The 23,296-nt window shown below is 34.9% G+C and overlaps 3 protein-coding genes across 3 annotated transcripts; 1 reads left to right on the plus strand and 2 right to left on the minus strand.

Moving 5' to 3' along the window:
• LOC100186261 (selenocysteine-specific elongation factor) lies at positions 1-6,096 on the minus strand. Its single transcript, XM_002124031.4, has 10 exons — positions 5,903-6,096; positions 5,523-5,668; positions 4,807-4,961; positions 4,129-4,281; positions 2,784-2,948; positions 2,108-2,505; positions 1,913-2,029; positions 1,178-1,292; positions 960-1,116; positions 1-635 (listed from the first exon to the last, which is right to left on the minus strand). The coding sequence occupies exons 1-10, from the start codon at positions 6,091-6,093 to the stop codon at positions 463-465; spliced, it is 1,770 nt and encodes a 589-aa protein (XP_002124067.2). The 5' UTR covers positions 6,094-6,096; the 3' UTR covers positions 1-462.
• Positions 6,097-6,536: 440 nt separating this feature from the next.
• On the plus strand, positions 6,537-11,382 carry tektinA1 (tektin A1). The gene is given in 9 exon segments (NM_001032472.1): positions 6,537-6,585; positions 7,202-7,491; positions 7,993-8,116; positions 8,506-8,634; positions 8,692-8,762; positions 9,208-9,351; positions 9,981-10,203; positions 10,574-10,728; positions 11,076-11,382. Coding segments are annotated over 8 exon segments (1,344 nt in total). The 5' UTR covers positions 6,537-6,585; positions 7,202-7,210; the 3' UTR covers positions 11,293-11,382.
• Positions 11,383-11,885: 503 nt separating this feature from the next.
• LOC100176909 (ubiquitin carboxyl-terminal hydrolase 10-like) lies at positions 11,886-21,276 on the minus strand. The gene is made up of 14 exons (XM_002120822.5): positions 21,139-21,276; positions 20,545-20,601; positions 20,461-20,485; positions 19,276-20,127; positions 18,376-18,467; positions 17,983-18,095; positions 17,217-17,355; positions 16,788-16,925; positions 16,200-16,312; positions 15,389-15,581; positions 14,805-14,949; positions 14,458-14,520; positions 13,849-13,970; positions 11,886-13,055 (listed from the first exon to the last, which is right to left on the minus strand). Exons 1-14 carry the CDS (start codon positions 21,163-21,165, stop codon positions 12,990-12,992), a joined length of 2,145 nt encoding a protein of 714 aa, XP_002120858.1. The 5' UTR covers positions 21,166-21,276; the 3' UTR covers positions 11,886-12,989.
• Positions 21,277-23,296: the final 2,020 nt, after the last annotated feature.

The raw sequence follows: 23,296 nt of genomic DNA on the forward strand, positions 1-23,296 counted from the left end.
TTTCCGTAATCGAATACATTTATTTTAAATCCCGTTATAGGGTAACCGTTCACAATAACTGGAAGCGCTAACCAGTTTATTTGCATAGTACGAAACACGAAAGATGGTATAAAATAATTCCCAAGCAATTTATCACATCAATATTCTTGTAAACGGAAAACCCGATCAGTAATGATACTAGGTTACGTCAAGATTCGTTTTTAGGTTCAATATCTGTACATCCATTAGTACGGTTTCGGCCGCAGTGGCAAGCGTGACTTAATAATTACCGTCGCAAATGAGGTACAGTCAAAATACCAGACGAGCGACTAATCAATTTTCACATCTATCACTCTCATACTTCCGCAAATACAGCCTTTACATTTATTTCGTTTCCCGAACAAGTTCACGCGTGACTGTAAGACACAGCGACCGCTAATCGTTACTAAAAGCATAAAAATGACACTTAGTGGACGGAATGCGTCACGTTTGCGCCATTCTTTTCGCAGGGTCGTAAATGTATCTCTTGAAATGCATGGCAACACTCACAGCTTGATTGGTGTTGGCCTGCTGAGGTTCTGTTGTTTCAGTCTGTTTCTTCTTCGACTTTTTCCCTTTTCCGCCGAGCAGAACTTTTGTCTCCGGCTTTAAACCGTCTGGAAAACATCCGAGATACACAGTGTGTTAAAGATTAATTTACCTGGTGATTTTACTGTGAAAGCAAGATGGCACCACCACAAACGGAAATGTGCCGATCAATACGCCACCCAATCAGCCACACAAGAGCCTAATACGACAAGCAGCTGGCACTAACACGCCTTCTGCGGTCACACGGCTACCAAACATAACAGGAAAGAAACGATGAACTCATTTTTTGGGAATCAGGTTCTGCTAGCGTTATTTGATATATATAAACATACAAAACCTAGGCTAATTCTCTACGCACAGCGCTTTTTCGATCATTATGACGTCATACATACCGGGCAATCTGATTTTTATTTTCCCGCTGAGTCCGAACGAACCGTCGATGACTCCGCTTTCTCCGGTCGAAAGTTCAACCCGGAGACCGGAAAATAGAGCGATGTTCGTCTCTTTTTTCAAAAGGCCTTTACATATCACGCTGTAGTCGTCATGCACCTGAGTGAATTGAGTTTTAATTGCTTGATGCATTACGTAATGGCGCGTGCGGGAGGCCTACCCTTTCCACAGTTCCTTCCCGAGATTTGTTTTTGTAAACTTTTAGCTTTGGTAAAACAGATGACACGTAGTCTTTGGCAGTGAATGCTTCCAATATTTCCGCCTTAAAAGCCAATCTGATAATAAGGTGAAAATGTCATTTCGAAGCAGTACATAAGTCGGTTTAAAAATTTACCCCCCACTAGTGTTAATTCATTGCTATATACTCAAATCCTTAAGATTAACCATTACAGGTCATTAGGTTTAACGTTGAATTGAGTTTGCCCATTAACACTTACACCAATCAAAATGATTAGGCTTTGAAATGAATGAATGTAACTTACTTTATCCTTGCGTGGCTGGAAAACGATAGTCGTTATCACACGGGTTTAACACCTCGTGCCAGCTTACGAGTTACCATGTATGTTACTTTGTGGGTGATTATTTTTTTTTGGATTTTTCATTTTTTTTTATGTATGGCTGATAATTTGGACAACCCATGATCTAGCACTAGCTACAAATAACCTATGCATGGTACCAAACTAGAAATAGTTCACATCAAACATAAGAGAATATATTAAGGTGGGGGAAGATAGGACACCTTTTCATTCTATTTTTTTCGTCCCATTTGGCAGTAACCAAAGAACATTCAAAGAATTATAGTACAGTATCCTGACAACTTTCATAGACTGCTGTTAATTGTTTAAAACACGATCAGAAGGAGTCCCGTCTTCCCCCACCCTACTGTAATAACCACCTGCATCTGTTGGCGTTTATATCCGTGTCAAACTTGGAGCCGATTGCTAGGCTGTTTGCTCTACAAACCACTGGTTTGTCGAACACAAGTAATGCCCACTGTTTCTCAGTTTTATCCCTGCACAACAAAAGGAGGATCAATTATAACTAGGGAAGAATTTTAACCTTTGTTATTTGGTTTTAACATCATACGCACTTGGATAGCTCGGCTCGAAAAATGTAATCTGCTGTGAAATCAAAAGTCTTGCTTTGAAGAGTCAGTCGCTCCATAGCATCTCCTAGTGGACGGCTTCCTTCCCTATTTTCACCACTTGTGGTCACTTGAGCAAATATTGTAATTTGAGCCATGACTGTGGAATGGCCAATGGTGACGTGAAACTTTGATTTAGTTGCAACTGATCCACTGTAGTATGGTATCTTAGCTATGCTGACGACCGCAGCGTATAGCGTGGGTAAGCTACCAGGGGTACAAACCAAACCCCGTTCAAGGAGTTTGGGGTCAAACTGGGTGACACACAACCCTGCCCGATCACCCTGCTTAATTGCGTCAACCGGTTTACGGAACATTTGAATTGACTTGACTTTCTTTGTCATCTGTAGGAATAACACCTTATTAACATAGACATTACCAACATGCAAATGGGTGAAGCTGTACTAGTTTCCGGCGCCGTGGCATAGTGGTTAGCGTGCTTGCCTCTAACCCAAGGGTAATGGGATCAAGCCTCGTCACTGCTACCATTGTGAGCATATGCTTCAACCCAGTGGTCACTAATGGGTTGTCTAAATTATCAGCCATACATTAAAACAATATTTTTAAAAATAAAAATTTCCTTAATGTAACATACATGGTAACTCATAAGCTTTTTTCTCACCTGCAAACTTGATATTTCTACTTGATCATTTACAGAAGCTTTTCCGCTTAAAACTGTCCCGGTCATCACTGTCCCTTGTCCGCGAATGGAAAAACAATGGTCAACACTGAAGAGGAAAGAACCATCACCAGATCGAGTTGGAATGTAAGTGCTATCACCCAATACCTGTGGAAGATAAATAAATGTGACTTGTTGCTCCAACCCAGTAGTCACTAATGGGTTGTCCAAACTATCAGCCACACATAAAAAAAAATACTCTCAAAAAACAATCACCCACAAAGTTACACACTTGGTAACTCTTAAGCTGGCACGAGTTGTAGAAAACAGAACACCCGTGTTAAAGACAGTTGTTTTCCGGCCACGCAAAGATAAAGTAAGTTACATTCAAGCTTTGAACCCACAACCTTTGGGTCAGATGTAAGCAAGCTAATCAATGTGTTGCAGTGCGAGAATTGTTAGTTCATTTGTATGCACTACAGTAAAGCATCAAGCTTCTTGTATATACTAGGGCATAAATATTCACTTATTTAAACCACAAAGGTCAATCACATATTTAAACCCCAAGTTTATCAAAACATTACTTTACCAAAAAAAACAATTCTTAAGTAGGTTATGTTTAGTATTTTACTGGTAAACCATACAAATGTACAGTTTTTTTAAATTTACACTTCATAGGTTACATACATAGGTGAATGTAACCTATAACATGGGTTGTTCTGTCATTATTATTGCAATATTGCATATTTATCTTTTTGATGGAGATCAATTCCAAGTTAAAATTGGGTATTTTATTGTATGGAGGTTTATAACAACTGCACTAAAATTGCGGATGAATGTTTAGTTTAAAAATGCGATGTTCTGTCAAAATTTTTGCAGATTTGATGACAGGAAATAAGACTTAAAAAGTGGGTACTTTATTTTGTGTATGTTTTGAGTAAAGCCTGTTTACAAGAGTTTATACAGATATACGACAACTCAAGATAGTAACTCATAGTAACTCACATCAACTAGACTTACTTTTATAAAACAAGTTACAGATTCCTAGGTGTAGCGACCAAGCTTATATTCTTTTATTCAAATGTAAGTATGTTTTTAACTGTAAGCGTGTTTTAACAACTGTTGTTTTGTCGCTATATCCTGTTTTTTCATTAAAAAAATTTCTAAATTCTGCTACCGTAATTGAAGAGACAAATAAAGTTATTTTGTTATAACCTTTATAAAAATATAAAGTACTATGTTTATATAAATACATACACTACTACTACTTTAGATAAATGTTTGGTAACTTATATCAACTAGACATATCAAGATATCATTTAAAAAAACAACTGGATTCATCGCCTACTTGTATGAGATTTTCAATTCCTTCAGGTTCCCTATGTGTGGTAACATCAGCTGATCCACCTGGGTTGGCTGCAGCTGTGGTGATAGGACAACCTGCAAACTTTGTGTTTTCCAATGTTTTCTGCATGCGCTTTGTCATCTTTTCAATAGCTGCCTAAACATTTTATATTGGAACAATTAAAAATTCTTTATTGGTTACAGTTTTTTTGGATAGTACTGTGGGGTAAGATGGGACACCTTTAGCACATGATAACCAAACATTCTGCTCTTGTTTTAAACAAAGGTAATGGTAGTCGTAAGGATACGGTTTATAATTTGTTAAATGCTCTTTGTTTACTACCAATTGGACAAGAAAATAAAATCCCAACTACCCCCTATTATCCTGGGTGTTTAGTTTTAAACACATTGTATCTACTTTTAAACTACCACATATGTAACTTTGTACTTTGTAGGTGATTATTTTTATGCCCAATTTATGTATTGCTGACAATTTAAACAACACATTAGGAACCACTAGTTTACAGTGATTTAGATTTAAAGTACAAGTACACACATGCTCACACTGGTAGCAGCATTGGGACTTGAACCTGTATCTTTTGATACAGACAGACATTTAACCACTGTTGGTCAACGTTGCGTGTTTCAAAATTCTGAAATATACATATAATGAAATATATACTTGTTTTTTCTCTGGTGGCAGCATGTCAACTTTATTTAGCACAACCAACATTTTGTTGCAGATAATTTCACCGATGACAAGACACTCAGCTGTTTGTGTTTGGACTCCCTTCACAACGTCAATCACAAGAACCATAAGGTCAATAATCTGAGCTCCTGAAGTTAATATATTGTTGTTGTTACCGTTTTATAAATATTAACCATGGCAGTTGCACATGAGCACATGCGGTATAAGACACACTGGTCTTGTACACGTTGCATCTATTTGGAAAGGGCCATAATATACTGCTACCATTGTGGGCGTATGTGTCCTTGGGTAAGACACTTAACAGCAATTGCTCCAAACCAGTGGTCACTAATGGGTTGTCTAAATTATCAGCCATTCATAAAAAAATGAAAAAATCCAAAAAAATAATCACCCACAAAGTAACATATGGTAACTCGTAAGCTGGCACGAGGTGTTAAACCCGTGTGATAACGACTGTCGTTTTCCGGCTACGCGAGGATAAAGTAAGTTACATTCATTCATTCATACTGGCAAAGAGGGGTGCTCTTATAAACTATATGTTACTTATGTGAAATATGTATCAAAATTTCACAATTTCTTATACATTATTGTGTCAGTTAAGTGGTTACTGGTTATAGAACTAGAATAATAAAAATTGTACATTAATATAAAAAATATAAAATGTATTAGGTTTATTCAGGTTTAGATACCTCCAATTATAGTTTTAATCAGCGATGCATGCCCAGGACAATCCACTAATGCATATTGAACTTTTTCGTAACCAGATCCTTTTAAATGCTCTGGGACATCTACTGTGAACGATGAGAAACCAAGATCCAGTGTTATCCCACGTTCTCTGAAATACTCTGGTTATGGTGTTTGTTTTTATACATAAATTGGTGCTAACTGCTAGTAAAGAGTCACCCCCCTCCTCCCTTATTTGCTAACCATACCTTTATTTGGGAAAGGTTCAAGGGACCTGAAGTTCTAATGCCCGACTTGTTATAGCTATGGGGATTATCATATGCAATTGAAAAAAATGAAGAACAAATAAATCGTAATAAATTTTAATAAATGATAAATTACGTACTTGCTTTGAGGATTTTTGTCAAATGCAGCAGTTGAAGCAACTGTGCTTAAAGCTTTCGCCAGTGAAGTTTTACCGCTGTCTACATGGCCCAACATACCAATATTGAAGTTTAGTATTTCAGCCATGGTGTATGTCAACAATAAACACAGATTGTAACACAAATAAACTTCAGCAAAAATCTGCTTAATCATCCACTTCACGTTTCAAGAATTGTACGTGTCTCATTGTGGGGGAAACACCTTCAGCAATATTCATTGCAAAGAAAAATTACGATGCGAAATTGATAATTGCAAACAAGAAATTTATTGTTAGAAGAAAATAAATAAGTATATTTAATTTAAAGCGCTCAATGCAATACCAAAGTTTTTGGAACAAATTACGTTTTAAACTCGTTGTTGGTACAATAAACCTATTTTTCTTCGTGTTTTTTTTTGTGTTTAGATGTCATATCTTATTTTTAATATTTGCGTTATTTTATTCAAAAAACAATCATTTCGTCAAAACAGCAACAATTATTTAAAAAGTTTCACCTTTAAAAGATACAGTTAACTATGAAGGTCTCCCTTTAATTATTTGTTACCTAGACGCCGTTGCCACGGAAACGTTGACAAGAGATTCATTCCGCGGAGTTGGCATTCGGTGTGCGCGACATTTTTAAGCTGTTGACAGCATAGAAACTAACGGTAAGCTAATGGGTGATGCGGAGGGTAATCTTCAAGGAATACGTTACAGTAATTTTAGGAAATTTTAACTTTGAATTTAAAATTTAATGACTTTGATGTGTAAGAAATTTTATTTATTGTTTTTATGACAAATAACAGTTGCTTAAGAATGTAGAAACTTGGATTATATGTTGCTTATGCAAATTAGGAATCAGCAAATGCACAATAATATGCATCACTATATTCACTACAACTTGTAAAGTTGTAGCTGCTGTAAACTCTTACCATTTAGTAGGGTGGGGAAGATGGGACACTCTTTCATTCTATTTTCTCATTCTAATCGGTAGTAAACAAAGGACAAAAGTTATAAAACCGTATACTCACGCCTCCCATAGACTGTTGTTAATTGTTTGAAACACGATCAGGATATTTGGATATTAAATGCTAAAGGTGTCCCGTCATCTCACCCTAACATATTATGTTCCCACTCATAGTTGCTCTGGCATATGACATGAGGATAAACTAACTAAATTAAATAATAAATATTTGTTTATTAACACTGATTTTTGAAATAAACAATAATTTATTAACCAGGAAGATTAATTTATTAACAATTAACATTATATCGTTAACGCAGATCTTCAAAATGGCAGCAGCAGAAGTTCTCTTGAAAACTGAGCCAGCGCCTCAATCTATCCCTGTGGATGCTCTTGGGAAAAAGGAGCACTGCATCCCCATCAACACTGGCTCCTATACCTCCCATGGACTCGCCACTGCTGGATTCCGGAGCTCCAAGTACACACCCGATGAATGGCACCAGAACAACTACTCCAAGTTCTACCAGTCATTCTCGGATCGAGACAATGCCGAGAGAATCCAACATGAGTCAAAGAAACTCGCTAACGAGACTCTCGCTATTACTAACAGGTGATTTTATTATTTTTGATAATTGTATATTCCATCGGAAAAATAAGACTAACATGTGAAGTTTTGGTAATTGTATATGGAAAAGTGGGAATGAGTTACAGGACTAATATTTTTTTAAAGAATGACTTACCATTGAAATATTTGAATTCTAAATTTAAAACAGCATGAAACTTCAATACTCTAAGAGTGCTTAACTAGCTTTATTATATACCCGTTGTGTTTACTTTTTGTTTATTTTCTTGGTTAACTAGTTTTCTTTAACTAGTTTTCATTATTAAATATTTTTCACAGTATTTTGGAAATACTACTTTTTAAAGTTAGAATTCTCTTTGTAAACCTGCCCTTCACATAATCAGTATAATGCCTCTGTCTCCTTAATTTGTATAAAACAAAGATTTTTTTTAAAACCTGTTTTCTAGTTGCTAAAGTAACACTCTATTCCTATCAAATTGTATACCGAAGATCGTGAAAAAAAAATTGTAAGCAAATCTTTGTATTTAGAACTCAAGCTGATGTGACAAAGAAGTTGGGTGAAAGAATTCACGATATCGACTTCTGGAAGTTTGAACTTCAGCGTGAGATTGATGATCTTATCGCTGGAACTGAACTTCTGTTTCAGCAAAAAGTAATAAATATTTATTTTTTTAAAAAAATTTAAAAAAATTCTCTTACAAAAATGAGATTTAGTTAGTTGCCCTTATATATCTTTATTGTGAGTGTTTATTTTGGAGGTTGTTTTTTTTTTTTTTTTATGGGTGATTATTTTGGAGTTTTTTTTACCCATTAATGACAGCTGAGGTGGACAAGATACTTAACAGCAATTGCTCCAACCCAGCTCTCACTAATAGGTTATCCAAATTATCAACCATACATAAAAAATATTCACCCACAAAAAACATACATGGTAACTCGTCACCTGGCACTTGGTTTATGAACACCAGTGTTATATTGACTAATTTTTGGACCACGCACGGTTAAAGTGAGTTACATTCAATACGATGCACCCTTTCACAGGTGAGATTGGAAAAAGCGCTCGATGCAACAGAAATACCGATGCAAATTGCTACGGATAACTTGGAATGTAGATTCAGAAGACAAGGTCCTGATCTGGTGAAGGATAATGTGGAAATACAACTACTGAGGGTAAGTTTGGGATGAAAAGTTAAGAAATTGGGAGTTTATGTTTTGTTGTTTATACAGGAAGTTGATTTGCTGAAATCTGTTCAGGATTTGCTGAAAAGGACAATTGAGCAAACTAAAAACCAGATTCGGTAAGCTTAATTGTGATGTATTGGATAAAGTTATTCAAACAGCATTTAAGAAAAATGAATATTTTGTTTGAAACATTACTGTTTGGTATATCTTCTCCAAAACCTAGATTAAGGGTTCTTAATCTCATGTTGTTTGAAATGCACCCATTGGCAAAAATGCAAGACCCAACTAACTTGTATGCTTAAGACAAAAAATGCTTGGTTATAGCTTATAGAACATTTCCTTTCTTTTTTTTCACTTATAACATATCATCATTTTTTATTTATCTTTTCGTAACCAATAGCAAAAGTCATAATTTTTTAAAAATGAAGAAAGTAAAATCAACAGCAAAATGACAGTCTTTAAATCCACTATACACATCAGTATAAAACACTCTAATATAAAGACAAAAATGCAGCATTAACCAGTTAGTATCTTGACACATTAGCAAATCTCCTATTACAGTATGAATAGAGACGCCAAGCAAAACTTGGAGTTGGATTGGAGCGATAAACTAGATGCTCATAACATTGATGATAAATGTGGAAGGTTGAACAACCAATCAACTGACATTCAATATCATCCAAACTCTGCTAAGTTTGAGGACAAGTAAGTGAATGGATGTAACTTACTTATTCTGGCATGGCTGGAAAACAACAGTCAATGGGTGTTCGGTTTTATACACTTTGTGTCAGCTTACGAGTAAGTATGTTACTTTGTAAGTGACCACTAGGTTGGAGCAATTGTTGTTAAGTGTTTTGCCCAAGGACACATACGCCCCCAATGGTAGCAGCGATGAGCCTTGGACTCATTACCTCTGGATCACAGGCAGACTCGCTAACCACTATGTCATGGAGCCAGTGAATGTGCTGTGATAGTGTTTAAGTTATCTACAGCGGAACAAAAACAACTGTATCGTTAAGATTTTTACTATATGAAGGTGTATTTTAAAAAACATAGCATTTTGTTCTGTATTTTTTATGTAAGAAAGTTATCATTACTCTTGGCTTCTGTAATATACAAGTCATTTGGTGTGTTAAAAAAAAAACGATTTTTTAGTCTCTTCAACTAATTTTTTTAAACTTTATACTAGGCTTACTTTTTACTAATAAATAATTTTGAATATTGATAATTTTAAAATATTTAGTAATTTAAAAATATTCAACAATTTAAAAATATTGAATAATAAAAAATAATAAATAATTTTAAAACATTAAAAAAGCCCAAAATTTCACCAGCTCCTCAACACCGGAGACATGGGCGCAGTTTACGCACGATAACATCGTTCGTGCTGAGCGAGAGAGAATGGCATCCATCAACCTTCGTTCGTTGATCGATAACGTTCTCCATGATACATCAGATGATCTGAGAGAGCAATGTAACTCGGTGAATGAAGCGTTCGCAAAGAGAGTTGAAGAGATGAATGATGCGAAGATTAAACTGGAAAACCATCTGCAGAAGGTGATTTATTCATGTTTTGCTTTTTTATGTAAAATATTTATTTAATGTCTTGTTCGGAAGATGATTCTGGTTTCTTATTCTTTTTGATATTTTTATATGAATGACAAAAAAATGTCCAAATAAAGACAACTTGTCCCACTAGGACTACTTCCTGTTTATAAGGCAGAAACTGTCTCTACAAAACAAATGTGCATCATACAGTTCCACAACTATTTACAGCCTATAAATGTCACACATATAAAAAAAACGTGCGAGTTGCATATAAACATCCCTAAAATGTAATATTTACAAATGTCACTATAAATGGCTTAAATTATTTGCAATACGTTTACTAAGTAGCCTAAGTTTTACATTCCCTTGTACTATCCAGGTGTTGATTGAGATTGGCAACCAGGAGCACAACATAGCCATGTTAAAGGATGCAATCAATGATAAAGAAGCTCCGATGCAAGTCTCACAAACTCGTCTGCACCACAGAACGTACAGACCGAGTGTGGAGCTTTGCAGGGATCCTGTGCAGTACAGGTTCATGCTACTTTTTTTGTGAAAGGCTCCATTTTAGTCTGCAAATTTCCTAATTTGTATACTAAATTTCTCAAATTAAATAGTTAAGATAACAAAACATATTGTTTTTATAGGTTAGGTTAAGCATGGCATAGTTTTAAGAATCCTTTTTTTTTGCATATTTGTGGTTTAATATATAAATTAAAGCTTTCATTTTAAATCAATTTGCGTATGCATTTAGTTGCTTTCACTTCAAAGTTTAAAGCAATATATTTGTTTTATTTTTTTTTTACTTGCTACCAGCATTACAAAACTACTGGTAAAATAAATGTTTTATATTCAAACTTATTTACTTTCCCTACCATTAGGCTTGTATCTGAGGTTGGTGAGATCACGGACAGCATCGAGAAACTCAAGTTCCGTCTATCTGAGGCAGAACGATCACTGCACGAGTTGGAAGACACAAGGATGGCGTTGGAAAAGGAAATCGCCATCAAAACAAACAGCTTGTTCATCGACAGGGAGAAGTGCATGACGGTACGCACCAGATACCCCACAGTTATCAAGCTATCTGGTTACCAATAACTCAGTTCGATTTGCGTTTGGATTTGAAACAATATTTACTGCTTGTTCTGCACAAATTCTTCACTGTATTATAAACAGCCACACTAATTACTGGAAGCATCTTTGCTTCGTTGAGGATTTTAGAATTTGCCATTACCTGGTTTTCTTCCGTGTTATTTCACTGCTCTTCATGTACATAGAATGAAAGAGATTACAATAAACACAACGCACTTCACACAACATGATTGTTTGTTTTGTAACATTCGCCATAGAAGGCAGCCAAGGTTAATATCCAAAAAGTTGTGCTGACCTTTATATACACAGATTTGCCTATTGACAATACACTTCTAATAATATTATGGTAAAGAGGCAACTCTACTCTAGCTTTAGTCTAGGTCATCAGGTATACAAGAGGTTACATAGGCCTGAACCTAACTTTTAATTTTTTTTTCAACTTGAGACTTCTTTAGATTGTGGACAACCCCTTTTTAAATTCCAGGATACGCCTTTACCTGGCATGCCCACCTTATTACTTTACCACACTTCAGAGCTTGTAGTCAATTTTAAAAAATTTCAATAACTACAATCACAATCAGTTATCAAACCAAACAAAATGCCATCACACACTTGGCTTTATTGTCAATTGCGATTACAACAATAGGCAATGGTGGAAAGAAATTTCTGCACTGCTCAGAAAGTAAACAACCAATACAACCATAGAAGTTTTTATAACTTTTTAACAAACGTTACCATTATATGGGACAACTATATTGAATTGGTGATCTATTTTGCTAATATATAGTACCGTGGGGAAAGATGGGACACCTTGAGCACATAATATCCAAACATCTTGATCAAATTTTAAGCAATTAGCAACGGTCTATGAAAGTCGTGAGGATACGGTTTTATAATTCTCCGAATGTTCTTTGCTTACTACCAAATGGTATGAGAAAATAGAATAGAAAAGGTTTCCCATCTTCTCCCACCCTACTGTACTACAAGCTTCAGCTTTCGCGGTAATGAAAACGCCAAGTTTGCTTATAAATTATCGAGTTATTACTCGCATAGAAATAACTACATCACGCAACAAGCAACACAAAACGCTCAGAGAATCCAGATTAGAAAAAAAAACTTAAAAGCAGCATGCTTGCTTTTAACCAGTTTAGGAGCATTAAGTTTATAATATTACAGTCGTTAGAGCTCAGTTTCATACAAGATAAATACCACTTAGAAAAATTAATGAATACGAAATGTTATCTGTAAGAAGTGCAAAAGTGCAAGTTACTGGTAAATTTTTGAAAGTTATTTTGTTCAGTTGCTGTAACTAGCTTGGGAATTAATGTAAATTAGGTTTACCAAGGTTACGAAAAGTCCGTACCTACTAAATCGAAAATATACAATACTATTCGAAAAGCAGATTTTTTAGCAGCAGACAGTAGAAGCCTAGAGGGTATACATGGGTGTCAAAATTGCAAAAAAACTTTTATTTTTTTAGAATACGCGGAGAGATACCTCGCCTAGTTAGATATCTGCTTATATATGTATGTACATAAATAAATATGTAGCTTACTACATATAAATTGAAGCATTTTGAACAAAAAGCGACCCGAATCTTACAAGTTACCAACGAGTTGCTTAATTAGCAGAAAGAACTTATTCGAATGAAAAAAAAACAGACTTAATGTTGAAATATTAAACTAACATGCAGAGATAACACATCAGCCAAGATCAATTCTGCGATAATAGAGCAAGTAAGCCGTTCGTGAAGGGTTATGTCGTGTAACCTGAAATGAAATGTCAGCATACATAAGTTACATAGCTAATGTTTACATTAATAGTTAATATATTGGTAAACTAACGCATAGCTGTCTGTCTCGCATTTAAAATTGAAACATATTTTCTGCATGATATAAACTTGCTGACAGTAGCTTTTTATGTTCTTTAATCTGTTCCATTTAATTCCTTTTTATAACTAAGTTTCATGACATCTATCATACAGTTTAAAATAAAAAAATCTGAACAGACCATAATTTTAAATTTTGCATGTACCTAAATACTTATAATTTTTTTAAATTTTTTCTAAACTATTATTGATTACAGCCTTTGTCCAAAACAATATGTTTTATAATTATTATTGATAATGTTAAAGGGTAGCAGCAACAGCAACCAAACAACATTTAGGTAGCTGTACCACCATCTATCATGGGTGATTGGGAGTAATGTTAGAAGTGGCTTGGGTGTTATCCCAACTTTAAAATATGGCATCGCATGTTTTAGCACCAAAGTCCTAAGCCTAAAATAGCCTTTACCCTGATTTTGAGTGTTTATACAAACATCAAAGAGCAAATTTACCTGGCACACATTAATCAATGAGAGTACCCTATGTTTAACGCTTATCAGTGAAAAAGCATGTATTGCATTGCACCAGTTTTTCTCTACCTCTAAAAAATGTTTAGAAAATTTTACATCAAAATATATTGGCAATGAGTTTTTCTTATAATTAACGCCTGGTAGTAAAAACACATTTTACCAATATATATTACACGTTTTTTATTCAATTTTTAATATACCACCTACCTCAGTGTGATGTACAGTCTTGATATTCTGGTCGTCGATTCGAAGCCACGAACTTAACCCGATATGAAACACATCGGTTGTGTAGTGACCACCGGTTGCTTTCTCTCCATGGTGGTATACAACTATGGGATTAATTTGGTATAAGCATACGACTTAAATTGGTGGACCAATATTGCCATAAAAGACTGTTAAGGTCAAACTTTTTAGGGCTTACAAAATATAAGGATGTAACGTGTGGTGGTAATCAACTGTAGGGTCAATATGGTATAAGCATATGACTTAAAAATTATTTTAGTAGTGTTTGAAATGGTTAAGCTGATAATGAGCTCTGCCATCGCTATTTCATAAGAGCATGTAACTGCTGTTGAGTGAAACTCAGAACGAAACAGTTTGATAAATATATTTTAAAAGCACAAGTTTTAAAGTTAATTTAGCTTGAGAAGTTAAACAGATTTTTTGGAAAAGTTATTTATTGACCAGATTGATGAAGTGAATAAATTTCATATTGATCAGTTTCATCTTCGATATTATATATATTATCTAGTACAAGACTACATGATCACCCAAATGATTAAAAGTATGTATGAAATGTGGGTTAGCAAAACTAACCTGCAAACAGTTTGTACGTTCTCTGGTTTATGCTCAGCTTTCTTGCTGATTTGGAAAGCATTTCTAAAAAAACAAATAAAAACTTCACAATAATTTATAAAATGTTTTGTCCGCAACAAAGTATCATAAAAACCTTCAGATTTCTAAAGGAAAAACTTAAAAGCGAATTTAATGCGACTTAGGAGTCTTATAACAGTATTGTGACATGTATGTATTTAGTTAACTACAAGGCATTGCATAAGACTGCAAGTGCTTGTTGTGATTTTTATTCTAAGTACACAGGATAACCTGGCTTTTGAGGATCATGCAAAAAAAACAAGTGAATATTATAGAATAAGTGATCCTACCTTTCCCAATGACCATGTCAGTCTTATATTCAACTTTTTTGTCAATTTTCTTCAAGCCACCAGATTTGTCGTACACAAATCTTTTTAAATGTAGAATGAAGATTGGTGGTAAGCTTTCCAGTGTTTGTTGGCGTGACGCATCAGACTGGAAATCATAGATTTAAAGCTGAATTTTTGTTTTTTTTTCGAATAAATAAGTAGCAGTGAAAAAACATAAAATTATGGGGAGGTCGTAAAAAATGTATCAGTATTACATTACTCTCACATTTAATAATTTGTATCTTCATATATTTTTATGAATATTTATTGATTTGGGAGATGACCATCTTTCTGCCATTGAATATAACTGCCATAATTTTTTTCTATATATATATATTGATAACTCATTTGTGCCATTTTACAGTTTAGCAAAGGGGAAGAACTGGAACTTTATTTTAGGTATTAGAACTAACTTAGAAAATCTATTTTCTACAAAAGGAAGTTAAACAACAATTAAAAAACAAAACAATCCATTCTCCAAGACAAAAAGCATACAACAGTGACAACGCCACATCCTGGCTTAATAATGCTATTACAACACTTGCCTGTCCTTCCCCATCTGCAAGGAAACTTTCTTTGTCAGTGAGTGACATCAAAGCATCATCCACATTACATGCATGGTCTGCAGGAACACTCAGCGGCAGTGAGAAGAACGGTTCGTAAGAAACAGAAACTTTTTGCCCGGGTCGAAAAACTGAAGTGCATAGCTCTCCTCGGAACATATCTGATATCGGGGTTCTGTGGAAAATGTTTATTGTTTATCTTATGTAAGTATGTTGTAAAGGGATTTGGAAAGATGGTAATAATAGGGGTTATCCTGCCATGGAAAACCTGTTGAGAATAGTTGGGATATTTTACAGAACATATTTTAGTTATCATAGTGAAAGAGTGGAAGATAATGATGAAAAAAATAAATGCCCAATCACTTCAGTATTATTTCGCACTAGTCAATTTAATTGCCACCATAACAGCAGTTAAAAAAAAATTTCCGTTAAGGAAAATTCTTTCTTGATTGTGCTTTATCTTTTTTTCTGGCTGTGCCCTGGTTATATTATTATACCATTCTTTTTTATCTCATAAGTTTTGCTAAATTTTTTAAATGACCTGGGTTTTGCGGAATTCAAAAAATTGCTATCGAAAAGTTTTTGTTTCATAGACAAACTGTGTTCTGTGTCTCGTTATAAAACATTTGTGAAATCTGCCAGGTTTACAAGAAAAAAAGGTTTTACAAGCTTAATCGCTACAAATTACAATAACAACAGACTTACACCAACTACTTATGTATACAGAAAACAAAATAGACTCCACTACTACGTTACAAGTGTTACAGTGAATGCTATTGGTATGAAACATCACCTTGTATCATCAGCTCTTCGTGTAACGGCCGATTTATTCTTCTTAGTGGCCATGACTTCTTCCCATTCCTCCTTCTCTGCATCTCCGTTCATCAGTTCCTCTGATGTGGAGGACTGAAATAGAAGGTGGAAAGTGAAAACCTCAACACCATGGTTCAAATATACCTAGGACTTTAATGGGGATGAAAACGTGTATGGCCATAATGTTGATGCTACTGTGTATGGCCATAAGTGGCAAACCTGGGGGGGAAAGTAGACAGGCCTACACTTGAATTTTTTGCACTGCATTAATGTGTTTTCATAAAAAAGAGAGTCTAACAAACTATTACCGCTTCCCCAACACTGTGGCACAGTGATCACAGCACTAGCATCAAGACCAGAGGAAAGAGAATTTACATATGTGATAACTATTAACTAATTGGTAAAAAGTGTGTGAAACCGAACAGTTATTATAAAAGCTGAATTTGCTCCACCATGTGTGGATAAAAATAAGTTATATATATATACTTATTCACACAACTTATATAACAGGACAACCTATGTACATGGTAACTGATAAGATTTTTTGTAAGTTTAAAGCGTTTATTACCGAATCATCTTGCTCTGAGTGAGATTCCGGAGATTGTGAGTTTGCTGAGTCATTCAAATACGTGAACAGCTGAGTCATCTCTTCATGAAGTCCGTTCAATACACAAGACTGAAATTCTTCAGCATCTTCTTGACGACCCTGATGTGGAGGAAACGAGTAAAACATTGAAAAACTGCCAGATAATAAGAAATAATTAGTTATTATTATAGCAGAACATAAGCTTAGCATGTGTTTTTTAAAACTTGGCAAAATACTTTTTACATCTACTAAAAGACTGCATGTAGGTCAACAATCATAAAAAGTGCAGTAAATGCCAAATGACATTAAACAGATCTACTCGGGCTAGGGGTAATGCAAATATAAGTGTTTGAATAAGATAGTGTAGAGATATGGAGTTGTCAGACAAATACAACGTGTTACGTGTAATACCTTTTCTGATAGTGACGACTTTATAAGAGTAAGCATGTCGTAAATATATCGTGGCTCAAATGGAGGTCCGTGACGAACTTCTTTTGTTACAAATCCACGCTTTGTGGAAAGGGGTCGAAACTCAGAAGCGAGTTGCAAGCTGAGTTTAAAATGAATGTTATGAAACTTAGTTATTCTCACTTTGGGTAGCAAATCCGTTTTTATAATACAAGTGTCTTATTTCATACACCTTGTGCCTGCTTACGTGTTACCACAAATGTAACTTTGTATGTGATAATTTTAATAGAAAAAAAATACTTTCAAGTTTTGTATGGTTGACAACCCACAAGGGAAAATTCCATCTAGGAAGGCTATTTACTATTACAGAAAATACACTTGTTTCAAATAATAATCTAGCAATCCACCACCATTTGCATGCATGTAATTTATAACGCATTGATTACAACCCTTGATTTGCGAGCATGCGGCAATTTGTGATAGAGGAAATCAATAATTAATTATACGATTGAGAGGCTTATTGTGGAGAAGGTTTTGGTAGGTATGTTGTGGTTATTTATTAAATATATATTTATAATACTATAATTTTGACTTGTATATTAAACACTTTGTTTGCTATCACACATTTTAGGCTGTTTTGATAAATGGCCAATTCTGACCAAAATTCCCTGAAATTTCTTAATGCATGACTTCACACATAAAGATTCTCAATTTTTTTTACAAAAATAAATCATTTTTAATTTATCATACATAAAATGAAGTCACTTACAAACTATCGATGATTGGTGAACAGGTCACTGTCTTCTGACTCAGGGGAGTAAATGTAGAAATACTTTTCAGAAACTGATAGAAAGGTGGGCACACCAGCAGCGCTTGTAATGTCTTTTATAAATTGGTTAAGGAAGTTATTCACCAGTGGATATCAATGTATATAAAGTACTTAGTGGATAATGGTGTAGCAACTTTAAATTTTCAAATGATACTGCATTGTGCATTGCGCTGGTGCTGGCATTGGGTTTATAAAATATAGTTAAATTTTAGTCTAAACTACAAATTAGTGAATATTTGTTGTATACATAAATAATACAAAATATTGTTTTCATATATAATATATAAATATATCAGCCTTTTATCCTTGATATTTTGTTAAGATTAAGGATACAGCGTTGATGTAGCACCAATTGCTAGTGTTGGTAAGTCCACGTGGTATGAATGCTTGTGGTTTGAATATTAACTCCATGTTGTGTAGCTCTTCTGTGGATGGATATAACAAAATGCAAACAGTATGTAGCTTACATATTCAAACGACTTTAGACTGTACTAAAAATCCTTAAATTCTTTTGATAAAAAATTTGTAAACAGTACAAGCTACAACCAACTGCAGCCCTGCAGACTCACGTCGGCAATCCGAAATTGCTGCCGGTTTTGCTGATGCTATTTAATAAACCGTCAACAATTGAGTGTTAATGGTAGAAGCTTGATTAACACGTTTCAACTTTTAGTTTCGTTTATGTTGGTGGTTATAAAAGTTACAGTACAAAAGTTGTTTGTCACTTTTTACTCGTAAATACATCTGGCCGCCAAAATAAACGTTACACCACCGCCAAAAAGCAGATCCTAAGATTATGAAAAAGTCTACACCTGCAAGTTTAAAGATCTTTCAGTGCGTCACAAGCGCTACTGTAACATAAACAATTACTGTTGGGCGTAATGGTTAATATAAAAGTTAAAACGTGATAAACGCGGACGTGCGTGTGTAATACAGGATCCTGAAACTGGCATTTGTTTATTCCAGTCCAACAATAACTAATAATCCTTTCAGATTTGTACTTCAGCTTGTTAAACGCCTGATACGAGTTTAATATGTTTTTGTTTACGTTTTATGCATTTCACTCAGTCATCGGCAATATTGCAGACTTATTTTAAAAACTGTATTGACAAGTAGTTACCAGTGCACTCTTCAGTGAGCCTCCAAGGCTGTGACTGATAAAATATTTAGCAAAACCAGGAATTTTCGTTTTCAGAAAAACCAATGGTGCTTATTACATAAACACATGATTACCTGCAATTCCCTTTGCATTTGGATCTTCACTTGGTTTCACAAGACACAATGAAGATTTTGCAGCAGAACCATTTCTTACAGGTTTCGCACTGTTTGCGTCTGACTTTCGTTTATCAGGTTCTGTGGCAGGAGTACTGTCTTGCGCATTGTTATTTTTACGAATAGGTAACTGTTTTTGTTTGGGTGCTGGAGCAGTGCTTTCACTGCTTCCATTTGTGTTCGCTGAACCACGAAACAGTCCAGCCCAGCTGGTAACTTGTTTTGGAGTAGATTGTTTCGTTTGTTCGGATTTTTGAGATAACATAATGTTCGAGTCTGGTGATTGTTTTTCAGATGTTGAAAGTTTTGTGTTGGTAGTCCTTTGGTTGGTGGAATCTCCATTGACAACATGGGTGTGATTTTCCACAGGTTTAGGATTTTTAGAGTCTGGAATACCATTCACATCCATGTGCACCGAACTTTTTTTATTGTTATTAATTTCAGAATATGTTATTGTATCCTTTGAAGGTACTTGTTTGTTTGCATCGTCATTCTCATTCCCACTGGAAGATTTGCGACGAATTATTTGTTTATTTACAGAAACAGGGTTTACTGCTTGTTGTTTCCCCTTTCGCTTTTCGGGAATTTTTAAATCTTCTTCTTTGTATATAATCTCCTCTTTGGATATTTTTCCATTTACAACACAAGTGTCATTTATTTTTTCACCACCTCCGTTACATAACGGAGTGTTGGAGGGTGGTTCAGTCAAAGAAGCGTCATTTGACTTTACAATGACCGCATCTTGAACATGGTCTGTTGGTTTTTCAACACCAACTATATCCTCCGGGAAGCAAAATGATAACTGGTGTGTATCTAATAAAAATGACATATATTACTTACATGTATATACATACCAGGTGCCTAATACCAAAATTCCGTTAAAAGACGATCCGCACAATATTTTTAATTCGGGAGAAAATGCCCGCACATGACATATGTAATAAATACTGCTGCATTAAACCTTAATAAATTACACAGAAAATCGGCGACAATTCGTGCAAAATAGAATATTTTAAATAAAGATCCACACAAAAAAAAATCCTCCGCCAAAAAAAATTTCCTCTGCCAAAAAAAATTTCCAATCTGGCAGATGACAATGGCCAAACTACAAACATTAAATAAAAATGTGCAGTAATTAAAACAAACCTTCTGGGGGCCAGGATGTAGGAAGCTGTGAAAACAAAAATAAATTTTAAACAGCGAAAGTTCCAATACATTGCGTAACATTACCTCCACACACTCATGGTGTTTGTAAATCTGTTGCAGCTTTACTTCAAAATCTCCGAACTAAAAAATGAATTATTTATAACAAGGTAATAAAGTGTGCCTACAGTTCTAGGAAAGCTTGACAATGTCAACCAGAACGAAATGAATCACAAAATGAAATCAAAAGGATATGTATTATAAAAAAATAAAGTCTATAGCCTATTAGCTGTCCAGCGCCGTAGCACAGTTGGTTAGCACGCAAAGTTATTTGCTGCTGTCATTGTGAGCGAATGTATCCTTAAGCAAAACACTTAACGGCACAGCTCCAACCCAGTGGTCATTAATAAGTTGTCAAAATTATCAGTCACACATAAAGAAAATGTAAAAATTCCATATAAAAACAATCACCCACAAAGTAATATACTTGGTAACTCGTAAGCTGGCACGAGGTGTATAAAACAGAACACCCGCGTTATAACGACTGTCATTTTCCAGAGATTAAAGTAAGGTACATTCATTCGTTCGTTCATTTATAGTTATGAAGTGTTATTGCACCTTTAATTAGAAACCTTATTTATGCATTGTATAAATATTATGAAGCACAGGGTATTAACTTACTTCTATCATAGTGGAGCTTAAATCCATTTATATGGTTAAACACTGAGTGTCATTTTAAAGGGAGTATTAAAATGTTATTGCTCCACAAAATTCCGATATTTTCTGTACAGATCTGTTCAACGATTTATATAAAATCCTGTGTTGTACAGAGAAAGGTTAGAAAAATAAGTTCTACTTGAAACTTTGCGCATTAAAAACACTTCTGCTGTCAATCCACTGCTCAACAAAAGTTAACTTTATTAGGGATAGCACACCTTCATTAAAACTGCAATGCGCATCATAATAAGCATAAAGCTTCGTCACTAAAGTATGTGTTGATTTATACAATAAGTTTTAAAACTTTACAAACAGTAAAACGTTTGATCTAAGCAGATACATGATAACAGTTCTAATTTTCTCGCGCACAACCGGCATTTTTTGCAGGCAACCACAGTCGCTACGCTTGAATGAAACCACAGCTGCCGAAAACACTGAACAACATGATCATTGACTAGCTCACACTCAAACAAATATTGATGTATTTTTGTCAATGTTTAAAGCACAGTAACACAACACAATTTAGTGTCTTTGTCATACAAAAAAAACTTAAACATATTACCATGATTTCAGATGACTTAGCAGCTGTTTTACGTTATATTCGCTCTCTTGTAGGACCAACTTTGATTTGCCAAATGCGTTTGCTTTATCGCGGTAACTTAATGGTTTTAGCGAATATTAACTTGGTAAAATGGAACGTACTTATTAACTGTCGGTAGAATTGAAGAACCCTTTTTGTACGTTGTCTGACCGCTAAACGTAACTACTGACGAATAACCTCAATACCCCTACCCCCAACCAATAACCCCTAACCACAAACCTGTGACACTTTCCACCAGCGTAATATGAATGCAATGCGGCGTTCCGCTTGCTGCTGTTGTTGCTGAAGGTAGATGTTGTATATTGACTTCCGACGTTGCGTGCTCTTACACTAGACGCCTATAAGCTCTTCAATCTCGTTCAAGCTCTTCAATCTCAACTCTCAATAAATAGATAGCACTGAAAAGTGCTCAGCAGAACATGTATGTATGACGCACAATAGTGGTTGCTTAACGCTAACAATCTAGACAGTTTAGGTGTCGCGGGTTACTCTGAGTTAAAACACTTGAACATTCGTATTAATAGCGGGCCAAAGTGTGGAAATTAAGTGAAAAAGTTTCATAATCTCTATATATTGCGGTAACCTAGGCAATCCCGACTGTAATTTACCGGAGACCCCATAACTACAGTGCTAAAGTTTATACGGACACTATTACCCTTTTTGCATGGTCACTTTTATGCGCGTAAGTACTCGCATATTTACACACAAAAACAAAGTTAACACGCATAACGTCATAAGCGTGTCATCTGCTGTAGGAGGTTGGTTGTTACTCGCATTATGCGAGTAAAGAAAATTATTGTGGAAGTACAGTTTCACTTTTAAGAGATTAATCTTTTTCGGGTATTATTTTTACAGTTTTCAGTTCAGAGCCGTATATAAACACTCTGACCATAAGGTATCATAACTTATTTTATAAACTAGATTTAACAATATTATGCTAAAATAGGCTAACTCAATGTTGATACGAGCATAAACCAATGACCATGCAAAATAACGCGGTTAGCGAGTTATCATATGACGAGTTAATGCGGATCGTTATTCGCATTAAATTTTTACCATGCAAAACGTGTATATGTAGTCTATTCATCGTATACTACCGGGTTTTCGCGGTGGTAACGCAACGGTTATTATATATGACCGTTTCGCTTGGGTTTTACGTCATTTCTGGCTCGCTATAAATGATGTTCAATTGTTTTGACGTATAGTTGCCCACCTAGAAACCTCACGGGTTATACGTTTTGAAGCGTAAGAGTATAGCCACGAAACCTCAATTTTCTGTTATTTTGGAAACTATAGTGGTACATTTAGATCATATTTGAGCATCCCTCTTAGGGTTTCGTTGGTATGCCCCTTTTAAATTGTTCATTTTTTATTTTCTTTGTTTATTCTATCTTTTCTTTAACTAATTGTATCTGTAACAGAATACTCATAGTTTAAAGGTCACATGTATCCGACCGACGGCCATTATTATTATTATGGTGTATATACACGGCATGTTATCGTACCTGCTGGTAGAAAGGA

Source organism: Ciona intestinalis, chromosome 3 (assembly GCF_000224145.3).
Source record: "Ciona intestinalis chromosome 3, KH, whole genome shotgun sequence".
Classification (NCBI taxonomy): domain Eukaryota; kingdom Metazoa; phylum Chordata; class Ascidiacea; order Phlebobranchia; family Cionidae; genus Ciona; species Ciona intestinalis.

Coding starts and splice junctions, on each gene's coding strand:
- LOC100186261 (XM_002124031.4), bottom strand. CDS start 6,093: ATGATTAAGCAGATTTTTGCTGAAGTTTATTTGTGTTACAATCTGTGT. Junction 5,669..5,902: donor GACAAAAATCCTCAAAGCAA/GTACGTAATTTA, acceptor AGAGTATTTCAG/AGAACGTGGGATAACACTGG. Junction 2,506..2,783: donor TAGAAATATCAAGTTTGCAG/GTGAGAAAAAAG, acceptor TTATTCCTACAG/ATGACAAAGAAAGTCAAGTC.
- LOC100176909 (XM_002120822.5), bottom strand. CDS start 21,165: ATGGATTTAAGCTCCACTATGATAGAA. Junction 14,521..14,804: donor TGACATGGTCATTGGGAAAG/GTAGGATCACTT, acceptor TTGTTTTTTTAG/AAATGCTTTCCAAATCAGCA. Junction 13,971..14,457: donor AACGTACAAACTGTTTGCAG/GTTAGTTTTGCT, acceptor TTAATCCCATAG/TTGTATACCACCATGGAGAG.